This window comes from Triturus cristatus, chromosome 6, assembly GCF_964204655.1.
Source record: "Triturus cristatus chromosome 6, aTriCri1.1, whole genome shotgun sequence".
In the NCBI taxonomy this organism is placed as follows: domain Eukaryota; kingdom Metazoa; phylum Chordata; class Amphibia; order Caudata; family Salamandridae; genus Triturus; species Triturus cristatus.
This window is the reverse complement of record NC_140589.1, coordinates 1,802,178,547-1,802,191,086: the sequence shown is the minus strand read 5'-3', so window position 1 is coordinate 1,802,191,086 and position 12,540 is coordinate 1,802,178,547. Positions and strand designations below refer to the sequence as shown.

At 43.5% G+C, this 12,540-nt stretch overlaps 1 protein-coding gene across 1 annotated transcript in view; it reads right to left on the bottom strand.

Annotated features, from left to right (window-relative positions):
• Nucleotides 1–886: 886 nt before the first annotated feature.
• The window catches only part of KCNK3 (potassium two pore domain channel subfamily K member 3), a 238,257-nt gene continuing 226,603 nt past the window's right edge, over nucleotides 887–12,540 (bottom strand). The window contains exon 2 of the mRNA XM_085613146.1: nucleotides 887–4,120. Within this exon, the coding sequence (XP_085469272.1) occupies nucleotides 3,267–4,120 (854 nt within the window). The 3' untranslated portion in view covers nucleotides 887–3,266. The remainder of the gene's footprint in view (nucleotides 4,121–12,540) is intronic.

The following is a 12,540-nucleotide window of genomic DNA, read 5'->3' as shown; positions in this document are numbered from 1 at the left end:
TGTTCTCATTAATGGATATTACGATTATTTATTTATTAAGTTTTTTATATTGTTTAGGTGGTTTTTAGCTGACACAATTTTAAGAACTTGGTTTGGACCTGTAGAGGTTTTTTAACTGCCAATTCTTGCACCCAGAAAACCACTTAAATAAAGTCTTGAGCCTGGATTGTTTGAGAATGTAAGGATACATTGGGCTTGCAGCTGTGGAACCTCCAGGCTAGAGTATTGTGTTGTGCGAGCTTGCCTATTGCACATATAAAGGGATTGTGGCTGGGAATATGGAATCCCAAGTATCAACAGGACAGGATATTGTTACAATACTATATAGAGGTTCCTTGCCACTCTCCACCTTATCCCTGCTTTGGGGATTTCACACACTTCTAGAGTTTAGCTTCATCGTTGATTCTCCTTCTCTGTGCCCCAGAGACTCCTGATAAAGGCTCAGTAGAGGGCCGAAACACTGAGCACAAGTGGTTTCCACTGACCTTGTAAGTGGCCCATATTGGGATATCTTTAATGATGGAAATAGTTGCTGGTAGGTAAGATCAGGAACCTGACGGAAAGTTGATGTGCAACAATACCAAGTAGTGGGAGCAGCCTTAAGGCACTATGTTGACTTTTGCTGGTTCTCTTTACCGCACAAATACATACACACGTGAACACTGTCCATCTGCCGCAACATTAAGGAAGGATAAGCCTCAAAGATGTTATGGGGTGGCCGAGCACTATTTAGCTCCGTAGTCCTTCTGTGTAGGAAGGCTCCTAAGATCGGTTAGCACCCCTTCTGGGAGCTACGCTGCAGACATTTAAAAATAAGAACGCACTATCTCCCATTCAATATGGAATCAGTCAATGAAACCAGAGTGGGAGAAACAAATGAATGAAACAGAGTTAACTCTCAACTTTATTTTTTTTTTTTCAAAATAATGTAAAACAACACAGTACCCTTCTCCTTGGCAACCCGTGCAATTGTCGCATTGTTATTTCACAGTTTAAACATTGTCAGGTAGTGCACAGGATGTATGCATGCTTCAAGCTCGGTTGAGGCGTTTAAGACCAACCTGCACCACCTTGAAAATCTGGCAAATATTCCTTAAATAAGCTGAAACAACCAACCAATACATTCCTTTATATGCACGTATGCATCTTTGATGGCTACTGTAGTCCTGCCCATGCTGCAGTGTTCCCTGCCCCATGGCTTGTGCTCTTCCCTGTGTTGGACCAGCTCACAGCTGACACTACACTGTATCCCTACTAGATGCTAGGGAAGTGGTTGCACTGCAATAAACACATTGGGGTCTTGGGAACATAAATTTCAGTTTGGTGTGCGCGGTAATGAGGTGGAACATTTAAAAAAAGGAAAAGATAAGATATGCATTGAAATAGGCTAGTATATGATATGATAACAAGGCATTGAAAATGATCAACCTGCTAAGCGGACAAAGCAATCTGATTGTACTTGCTTAGCAGTTCTACTAAGCAAACAACATACAGTCATGCATTGCTAATGCGCGATCACAGCCGCGTGACAGGCTTTCCAGATGAAAAGGCAGGTCCTGCGACACTGATAAAGATTCCGCCTTGTGTAGAGTTTCTTGAATACAGAGAAATTAGCAGATGTCAATTTTCCCCAACAACATGGTGGTGGCATTGTACACATTTCAACACAATTAGAGTCACAATTAAAATTGTTAGTTTACATGAGTTTGGAGAGCCACTTCTGATTTTAATATTTAAGTAACGGACAAAAACATTTTAGCAGCCTACGTGAAGTGACTATGGGATAAGAATCCTCAATTTCCCATCGAGATTGGAGAACATCACCTGATTTCAAGATTTATGCAAAGGACAAACAATGGTGTGATGTACATGCAGTGATTATGGGGTAACAGACCCAGTCAATTTTCCTTAGAGATTGGAGAACCTGATCTCAATATCTATACAGAGACAAAAACATGGGGTGACCTACATGCAATGACTGTGGGGTAACAGACACAGTCGAGTTCCTATCGACGAGTCAAAAGGAAAGAGCTAAAGTGCCGCATTTAGAAAGGACCAAATTCATTCAGGCCAACCTGTTTTGAAGAGATATCCTCTAAGAGCCTCCTTACATTCTGTACTGGATATCCCCGCCTTGCAGAATCGCTAAATTGTCGTCATAAATAATATTAACCTGGTGAGAAGCCAGTTCCTTTCACCCGCTGCATACAATGTTTCATTGCACTTTTCTTCAGAGACCAGCCTATTTTGCAGCATCTCTTATCACACAGTGGAAGGTCATATGGATAAAACCCTGTGTAAGAATCCACCATTGTCTAAGTCAGACGCAAGCCCTACAGACCGACATGTGAGATATCTGACTGTGAGTATTGCTTTGTCTCAAGACCCGTAGCGAGTCCGGGACCCAGCTACACTGCTGATGAGTGAGTTGATGCAGTATTACTAGCAGTAGTTTGTGAGTCCACAGCAGTTCTCACCTGGGTTTACTTTGTATACAGCAGATATTTCAATTGTGCTGATTTCATGCGGATCCAGCTCGTTAAAGAGGCATTACTCTGTGTGCGTTTCCACATTTCCCTCGAAGAAGAACAATTGTGCCACATTATTAAAAACTAGCATAGAGCAGAGCTAGAACATGAAAGTATATTGCACATGACTCCTGAGTGTGTTTTCTCTGAATGATGGCAGCGGCCTCCAGTACCTTGCCATGGAAGGGCTGAGAATGGAGTCCAGCGTGTTGCATAAAATGGTGGCCTGTGGGACAAAATGGAGGCTTAGCATGCTTTTCAATGGGTTTTGTTTAATTTGGCTTTCCATGGACTTACCAATGGTCCACGGCGCCACTGAACCTGGAGACTTCACACATCCAATGTACTGACACAGTGGGCACTTTCAAGAGCAGCACAATTGTACACTTCGTTCACTCTACCATGTTACCCTTAAATAATATGATTTTATTACATGTTCCTGAGTGCTGTTGTGGCTCTTAAATAATTACCCCAAGTAATAGGCCAATTTACAGTACAGGATGTGAATATATATATTTATATATGTGTGTATATATGTATCTTTATATAAAATATATAGATATGCATGTACAGAAGGACACATAGTTATCTACATTGCACAAGTCCTTTGCATATATGCCATTCTTGTGTCTTTGGAAACTGATTTCAATTCCTATTAATTAGGGAGATGAATGCAAATGTCAAACAATGTTCTTGTTTCTCCCTGCTCAATTAAGAAGTAATAAGTTTCATTTCAGGCTACACGGAGCTCCTTCGCTTCATGAGTCCCCGAAAGCCGGAGAAGCTATGCAAGCCTGTTGACACAGAGCTGATGCCGGAGTGCTGTGTGTTGCAAATGCATCCGTTGGACGGGCAATCAGTGTAACGGCCAGGCGAGTGGTGGCTCTGCTCGACACAAGTGTCTGACGTGGACAGATCCCGTGGTATGATCATAGGGATGGAGTACTGTAGCTTCTCACGGCTCTTGTACCACAAGCAGGAGCACATGGATTGGAAGTGGAGCACCTCCGCGTAGACGTTCCGGAAGCCACCAGCAGAGGAGGTTGTGTCTGTGGTATGGATGCTGGACTGTCCGTTGTGATTGAGCAGCGCCCGGTGCTCAGCGTCCCTCTTCTCGTCTTCCGCATTCATGGTCATGAAACGCAGGACCACGAGGTTGAGGAAGGCCCCGATAACAGTGAGGCCAGTCAAAATGTAGACGAAGCTGAATGCCACATACTGGGGCTTAGTCTGTAAGGCCTCTTCTTTCTGAAGTGCCACATAATCTCCAAATCCGATTGTGGTCAGTGTAATGAAGCAGTAATAGTACGCGTGAAAGAAACTCCAGTGCTCATAGTGAGAGAATGCGGCTGCACCGATGCAGAGGGTGCTGATGCAGGAGAAGAAGCCAATGGTCACCATGTTGGCCATGGAGACTTCTGGGCGCCTCATGCCAAGGCACTTCTTAATGCGGTGCAGGATGTACTTAACCAAGGTGTTGATTCTCTCACCCAGGCTCTGGAACATGACCAGGGTGAGTGGGATTCCCAGCAGGGCGTAGAACATGCAGAACACCTTCCCTCCATCCGTGCTTGGAGCAGCGTGGCCGTACCCTGCAGCAGGAAAGAGAAAAGCACACTGGTTGGTATTTCTGTGTAGGTGAGTTGCTGACAGAACTTTTTAATTTCTACTTATAGTTTACCAACAGTTCCAAAACCATAAACAAAATATAATGCAATGTTAATATTCTATTATATTAGCTATATAGGACCACGGAGATTGGTTAAAAGCATGATCGCCACTGCAAACACCAAAAACGGTGTCTGTTTGTGGTCAGGTTCCTAATTTTTTAGGTCTCGCCTGACCCAGCGCATGCGCTGGTCTGGCGAGACTTATTGAGAGGGCTCCAAAAAGTGCTACCAGGCCAGCCTAGAGCTACAGTGCATGTGCGCGGGCGCGCGCGCCGCGCTTTACCGCGATTTACTTTCACTTTCGCGGCCGCAGGGCCGCTTGGCATAGCCAATAGGTCTCGCTTTTGGGACCTTATAAGTATTTAGTTATGCAACTGTTGCATGGCTAAACACATAAGGTCCCAAAGGCGAGACCTGTTGGCTATGCCAATGCTTGTTTAAAGTAGTTTTTAATGGCATGTTTGAGATAAACATACATCCAATATGTTGCAAAGAATAAAACATTGGGGGATATGTACAAGGAAGTGGAAGAGAGAGGCGTTAGCCTTCCGGGCTTAACACCTCGCTCCTCCACTTCTGAAGCGCAAGGCTGCACCATATTTACAAGAATGTGGTGCAGACTTGCGTTTCCTCCTACGATGGCGCTAAGTTTAGCAACTGACATTTTCTTAAAAGTTTGTTTATGTACAGGAAGGGACACCTTCCTGTACATAAACAAACCATGGCATTATGCTTTTTCCATGTGTACTGCACAAGGCAGCAAACATGGAAAAAGCAAAAACGAGGAGAAATAATGCATTTCTCCTCATTTCGCCAACTTAGGCATAGGCGAGTGAAGGCAGCATGTATATCTTTTTACGAGCTGAGTAGGTGGCCTGTGTCAGAGTGAAGACCGGACGTCTATCAGTTTCCTGCTTTATCAGCCAAGCTAACCGGTACCAGGGAGATCCACATTGGCGTACGTGGGAATAAGGTAATACCAATGTAACTATGTAAAGAACTTGAAATGCCATTGGGAATAGGCGTGGAAAGAGACAACTATCTAAACCAGTTGAGAAACTTATGGACCAGTAAGAAGAAGCCAGTAAGTTTGGCCAACACGTGAGGCAGGTAACAGGAGACCCGCCATCTCCCATAGTGTATAACATGTTTCAGTATAGGTGGCTACCTAGGCCCCCACTACAATGGGATAGTTAAGCCCAAGTACTCCGAGGCGACCCCAGTGGGAGTCCCGAGGACGGGAGTAGGCAGATATGAGTGCAGCAAGTAGAAGGTCACAATCTTACACAAATGGAGACAATATCAGTCATGTGTGTAACATGCAGCCATGACATAAGACCAGCGCTCAAGTGGCGGTAGTGGTCATTGGGCATGTGCCCGAGAGGCTGGAAGGATAGGGGTCGGTTTTGCAGAGGTGGGGGCCGGTTTTGGAGCGGTGGGGGCCAGTTTTGGAGTGCTGCGGACCAGTGGTGTACCTGGGGGCAGGTTGTGCAGCGATGCTGAAATATCGGCTCCCAGTAACAAAAGCAGTAGTACTGGGGCCACTTTTATTAAGCAGCAGTGCTTTACATCTACTGCCCCATCCCCGTGGTAAGGACCGGTACGACACAAATGTCAGGGCTGCTTTTGGTTCCCAGCCTTGCTCTTTGCCACCTTATATACTGCACCGCTTCTGGTCTGCTGTTTTTATGTAAAGAGCAGCCGGAAACAGTATATTTTGTCTTGTTTTTCAAATGGGGCACAATATGGCATGGAAATGGAAGAAGGACAGCCAATATAGCGACTCTTCACCATTCAGCGTACTGCAAGCCTTCCTCTATTTCCATAAACAGCAATAGAAGCCGTGGATGGTGTGAATCCTGCTCACCATCTAGGCAGCCTGGATGCACAGCCCACAGGTGGGCGGCTGACAGGTGGTAGGAAGCTACGGGCAGTAATAGCACTGTACCGAAATTAGGGTCCAAATCCCTGGCTTGCACCGCCTCTTTAAAAAAAAAATTGGGGGACCAGCACTTATAATTTCATAAATTTCACAAGCCCTGGGCTCTGTGGAAAATCTGTCACTGCCTTGCCACCTGATCTTAGTACATCAAGCCTAAAGACAGCGGTGAAACGTAAAATGATGGAGAACACGGAGAGGGGCCCTTGAGTCTCCCATATCTCACAAACGTTTATTAGCAGTGGGTGGAATGGAGCCCCTCGGAAGGGGTTGGGGGCCTTGGGAGGGTCTCCCTCCTCCCCTGAGCTGCAGAGGCTGCAGCCTCCTGTGTAAGCCACAGGACTCAGTCCTACATAGAGCCATCTCCAAAACCTTGAGCTCCGGCATACGTCAGCTGCCGTGCGCCACCCTCGTCCTGTTGGAACCAGGGCCGGACTGGGAATCCAAAGCAGTCCTGGAGGAGGGCGGGGGGCAAGCGTGAAGCACTGCAGGTTAACAAAACTGGCCCCCAGCACTGCTGCTTTAATTACTAGGGGGCGATATTGCAGTATCGCTGCAAAATGGCCCCCAGTAACAAAACCGGCCCCTGCCCTTCCAGCCTCCTGGGCAAATGCCCGATGCCCGCTACGGCCAGTCCAGCCCTGGCTAGAACCAGGAGGAATTCAATGCACCCAAAAGGCTCTCTTTATGCACTGCCCTGTTCGTCTCCACATCCTGTGTTTCCATGGGGCACAGTATTCCTTGCTGCAGAGTATTAACAATCACAGCATTTGTTCTGAGGCACACCTTAGACTTGCAGATTACTTCACGGGCTCCCTTTCAAAACCGTATTCAGATAATGGGATTTAAGGGTATTTGTTGAGAGCTGTTATTTTTATGGCGCTTCTTGGTACTGGTAGACGCTTTAAAGGCCTGACTCGCGATGTATCAGACGCTGTTCCATGGATTCTCAGTGATATGATGCCAGCGTTTGGGCCTCTTCTTCTTCTGATACCCCTCACCCTCCTTTGGATATATATTTTTTCTTCTTAACCCCTTCATACCCAGAGTATGCCAGCAGGCAGCAGCAGGACAGCGGTACACACACGTCACATGACCTAGGGGTATGGTAGCTACTGGACACCTGTTTTGCTAAAATGTCCAGTTTTAAGTTTAAAATGGCCCAGACCTCTTTTGATTGGATAACAATAAATGTATATTGAAGTGTCCTAATTAAGGAACAGATTCAAGTGTTGTATAACAGGCTATTATTATAAAGTGGTGGTTTGGCAGCACAGGTAATACAAAGGTATCCATCATGTTGGCATTCATTCTGTTTGTTACAGCCTTCTGTGGCACAGTTAATTGCTGCCTTTGTTAACCTTCTGCGGCCATGAGCAGGTGACAGGAAGAATCAATGCACAGGATGCTGGAGCTGCAAATGGCAGCACTGAATGACTCGTGTCCCTGGAGACCAACCATGTCACAAATGCTCCATTCTACAGAAAATAAAAGAGTAGGAGAAAAAAAACCTTGGCCCTGCTGCAGCCATAAAAAGACACTCCCCTTGATCTGCTACAAACTGCCCCTCCCAAGCTTTCATTAAGGGATGGCATATAAGTATCAAGTGAAGCAGGGGTGTGAATCACAAGTTTTATTACATAAAGCACCTCTCCTCTTGCAGCACGGTCTTCTGTCGCCCTGGCAGCATAACTGTCCATCATACCACCTTGCACAATGTTACACATACTCTATTAACCAATCTGGTGTTATATATATATAATGATGTGATCAAGGCTCGGACGAGCCGAAACGTTATGGCGACATACTGCACCGAATAAATTTCTGCATGAATTACCTGGTCCGTGTCCGTATTTGCTTCGAAGCTGTTCTACGGAATCTGGTGATATATATATATATATATATATATATATATATATATATATTTATTTTTTTTTCTCAGAAAAAATACAAAGGTTACACAGGCGTCATAGTTGGGAAATAGATTTAAAAAAACCTTAGGAATTCACTGAAAAAAACAAAGGTTACAGGAATGTTGTAGTTAGGTTCAGACTTTACACACACAAAACCATAGAAATTAAGCAGTTATAGTTATGTGGGCTAGCTACAACTTATGCCCCACTGAATGCACTGCTTATGACCTCACATATTACATCACTCATGACATGGTCAGTGACATCGCTGATGACATCTGAAATGACATCACTGATTACATCATCCAGTAAGTATGTGTTTCGTAAACGTTTTTGACTGAAATATATATACTGAGCTACTGCATAAGTTATCTAACTATTCTTTCTGTACTGTCGAGTGTTAGTATTTCTAACATATATCATCAGAACTATAATCCAATTTTTGAAGTGGTGTACTATTTATGAGAGAACTACCCTCTACGCTGACACGTGTTCCCTGCAGATGTATGTGTATGGAAGTGCTTTGCGACAGTCTAAGCTGTTCACTGAGATTTCACTCCACAGTGATGGCTGAGTATAGTAGTGTTTTACCACATTCTGACCACTTTGCTTAGATCTCGCACCTTTGTGATATACGTCTCTCACCTGTATCCTTTTCTTATTTAAAAAAAAAAAAGGTATTTTATGAAGTATATTGAAATTTACTTTGCTGGATGATGTCATCAGTGATGTCATTTGAGATGTCATCAGTGATGTCATCAGTGATGTCACTGACCATGCCATGAGTGATGTAATATGTGAGGTCGTAAGCAGTGCATTGTGAGGGGTATAAGTTACAGTTAGCTCCGGTAACTACAACTGTTATATTTCAATGGTTTTGTGTGTGTAAAGTCTGAACCTAACTATAACATCCCTGTAACCTTTGGTTTTTTTTTGTGAATTTCTAAGTTTTTTTTATTCCATTTCCTAGCAATAACATCCCTATAACCACTGGGTTTTTCAATGAATTTCTATGGCATTTGAATGCTATTTCCTAACTATAACGTCCATCTAACCTTTGTTTTTTTAGTGAATGCCAGTTTTTTCAAATAATAAATTGTACTACAATTTGACCCATAAGTTCAATTTACTGATATACATTTTCATAAGTTTATAAATATGTTTTATTCACACATTCATGCTTAATATATATTTTAAAACTAAAAATGAAACAATTAAAGCAAGGTAACTTATGTAGTCTACCTATAAATGCAACACATCGGGTCTTTGTTTTTTTAAAATGTATTTTATGCATCGCCGGATTCGTTACCAACCAAAAGCTCACATGTAGTACTAAAACAGAAACAATTTAAATACATACATATGCTTTTGCAATTTGTATAAGCATATCACTGCCTGTGTGTGGGTGGGTGACTGGCTGTGTGAGTGACTGTGTGAGTGGTTATATGGATGTGTGAGTGGCTAAAGACTCCAAACTATGGTACAATAGTAACCTAAATGATGAAAGATGCAATTTGAGACAAGCTGAACGAGTATGGAGATTCTCACCGTCCCTCAAACACCTTAAGCACTTGAGATCTCTGACGATCACCTACAACAAAAGCATCAGAAATGTAAAAGCAAACTTCTGTAGAAACCAACTAGACAAAGCCAGAAATCGCCCAAAAAAGCTATTCCAAGTTATCAAACTACAATCTAATGAACATCCCAGCCCTTCCACTATTGGATCTAACTTGCAGCCAAACTGCGAGGAATTTGCCTCCTAGGAAAAACAAAAAAGATTGAAAAGGATCTTCAAACGGCAATAGAGCACCTTCCGGTTATCTCTTTAAACAGCTCCCTCCTGCCGCTGCTCACTCAGCCCCCACATCTACCTGGACACACCCTCAAAAACAATGCTTCATGGCACTCATTCAAATCCTTGGATGAAAACGCCATTCTTAGAATTCTAACAACACTTAAACCGTCAATCCACTTCTGTGACCCTTTGCCATCTAACTTCAATGAGATCAAAATTTCTATACTCCCACTCTGGACTAAGACAGTGAATGCTTCACTAACTCAAGGTGCTATACCTGTCCCTATTCTAAACAAACCCACAGTAGATCATGCAGACCCAAATAACTCCCATCCAATTTCCTTCATTCCGACTTTTGCTGAGCTCTTCGAGAAACGTGTCCATGCCCAGTTATGCACACATAGAGCAATTCTGACTAATAGACCAATTTCTATCTGGCTTACATCAGGGACACAGCACGGAAACTGCCTTTACAAACAAAGTTGATGAAGCCCTAAAACTGCTAGATCAGAATGGATCCGGCCTGCTAATCTTCCTAGACCTCGCCTCAGCTATTGATACGGTCAAACATAACAGGATGTATGACGTTACAATGCATACTTTTACAACGCATGCTGTTACAACGAATTTTTTACAACGCAAATGCTGTGACAACGCAAGTCTTTACAACGCAAGTCTTTACATCGACTTGCAGTAGATGGCGTGCTAACATTAAAAAAGGGTAATTTACTATTCTAACTCCAGTCCACGTTGCAGTAGGGAAGGTGTTTGGATAGTAAACTACACTATTTTTAATGTTAGCACGCCATCTAGTGCAAGTCGATGTAAAGACTTGCGTTGTAATGGCATGCGTTGTCACAGCATTTGCGTTGTAATAGTTTCGTTGTAATGGTAGTGCGTTGTAAAAGTTGCGTTGTAAAGGTTGTTCCCCAACATAACACTATGCTAGACTTACTTGAACGCCGGATGGGTTTATCAGGGACTGTTCTTAACTGGTTACCCTCATTCCTCCAAAACAGAACTCAAAGAATTAAAATTAACCAATCCCTGCCAATACCGCTCCAGTCACATAAGGGGTCCCACAGGGGTCCACCCTGTCACCTACTCTCTTTAACTTGTTCATTGAGGCTTTAACCAAAATTCTGAAATTAACATTCAATACCACATGTACTCAGATGACACCAAACTATACCTTAAAATTGCTTCCCCAGAAGATATCCCATCCCTCAACATAACTCTGCAAAAAACCCATACCTGTCTGACCCTGGCTCAATGCACTTAAAACCGAATTCCTCTCAATCGCCACATGCAAATAATCCCTCAATATTTAAGAATGGGTGAAGCATCTAACAGCCCTCAACTGCCTTCCACTGCCTTCCACAAGTTATAGATTCCACAAGATCACTGGGAATCATTCTCAACAAGAATCTTACCTTGCAAGAAAATATCAGTTCAGCCACCAAAGGAGCAAACTTTCTAATGAACGTGCTTAAGAAAAATAAAGCCCTTCCTCCCCCTTGACAACTTCAAGTCAGCGGTGCAAGCTCTAGTGATTCCCAGGTTGGACTATGGTAGTTCTGCCTAGATCTAAGCTGGCTCCTCTAAGGGCATCCTTTAACTCTGCTGCAAGGCTCATCATGGGATCCAAAAGAAACAACCACATCACTCCTGATCTGAAGTCGCTAAACTGGCTCCCATACGAGGCAACGATACAGCTGAAAATCGCCTGCATGACCCATAAAGCCCTACACTTCAACACACCAAAGTACCTAGCTGAAAAATTGGAGCTGTCTGGTGGTGGCAGACCCTCTAGAAGCTCAAGCACCCTACTGTTGAAACCTCAAAAATTCATGGAAAAGAAAACCAATAACAGAGCTTTCTCTGGATTGGCCCCGAGAATTTGAAACTCCCTGCCCCGGAAGACAGACTGAACCCTTCAACTACATCATTCAAAAAAGAAGTCAAAATGCTTTTAATGAACACATATCTTCCCTAGAACCCATCGTCTTTTATATCAGGGCACCGAGATGACACAATGTTTACATACATGGTTATTACTCTCCTACTGTGTTCTTGGTTTTTAATCTACTCCCCCTCTATTGATTCTTACCTTGCACTGTAAGCATATATGTTTATTGGTTGTTCTATCTGTTTCTTCTTTGCCTAAATATATATAAAATGCTCCGATACCCTCTAGGGTCAAGTCCACACTATATAAAACTTTATACCTAAATTAATAACGAGCGCCAAATGACTGAAAATTGGAGGGGTTCGTGAAACATCATTGTTAAGAAGTAGTGATAACACAGTGCCTAGGCAGCCTGGAAGAAGCAAAAGGAGCTGGGAACCTGCTGCACAAGAACTGCTTGTGTCTCTTTCTGATGTTTGCACCCCTTTGTGGAAGATAAAGAAGACGGGACAACAAGGGACTGCGAAACGTCGGCTCAGATAGTTACTGCCCGGGGGCTGAACCCAGGGCCCTGAAAATGAATGAGAGTGACCCAATCTTCACTATATATTGAAGCCCTTGTTGTGCTGGGCTGCCTGTCACATCTATGTGGCAGGCAGCAGCAGCCCTCTTATCTTTTTGGCTGGTAATTGCTTAGACTTCACGTGCCTCTCCAGTCGAAGGCCAAACTGAGCGACACACTTGTCAGATTGTTTGAAAATGAAGCATCTGGTGTTCTTTTCA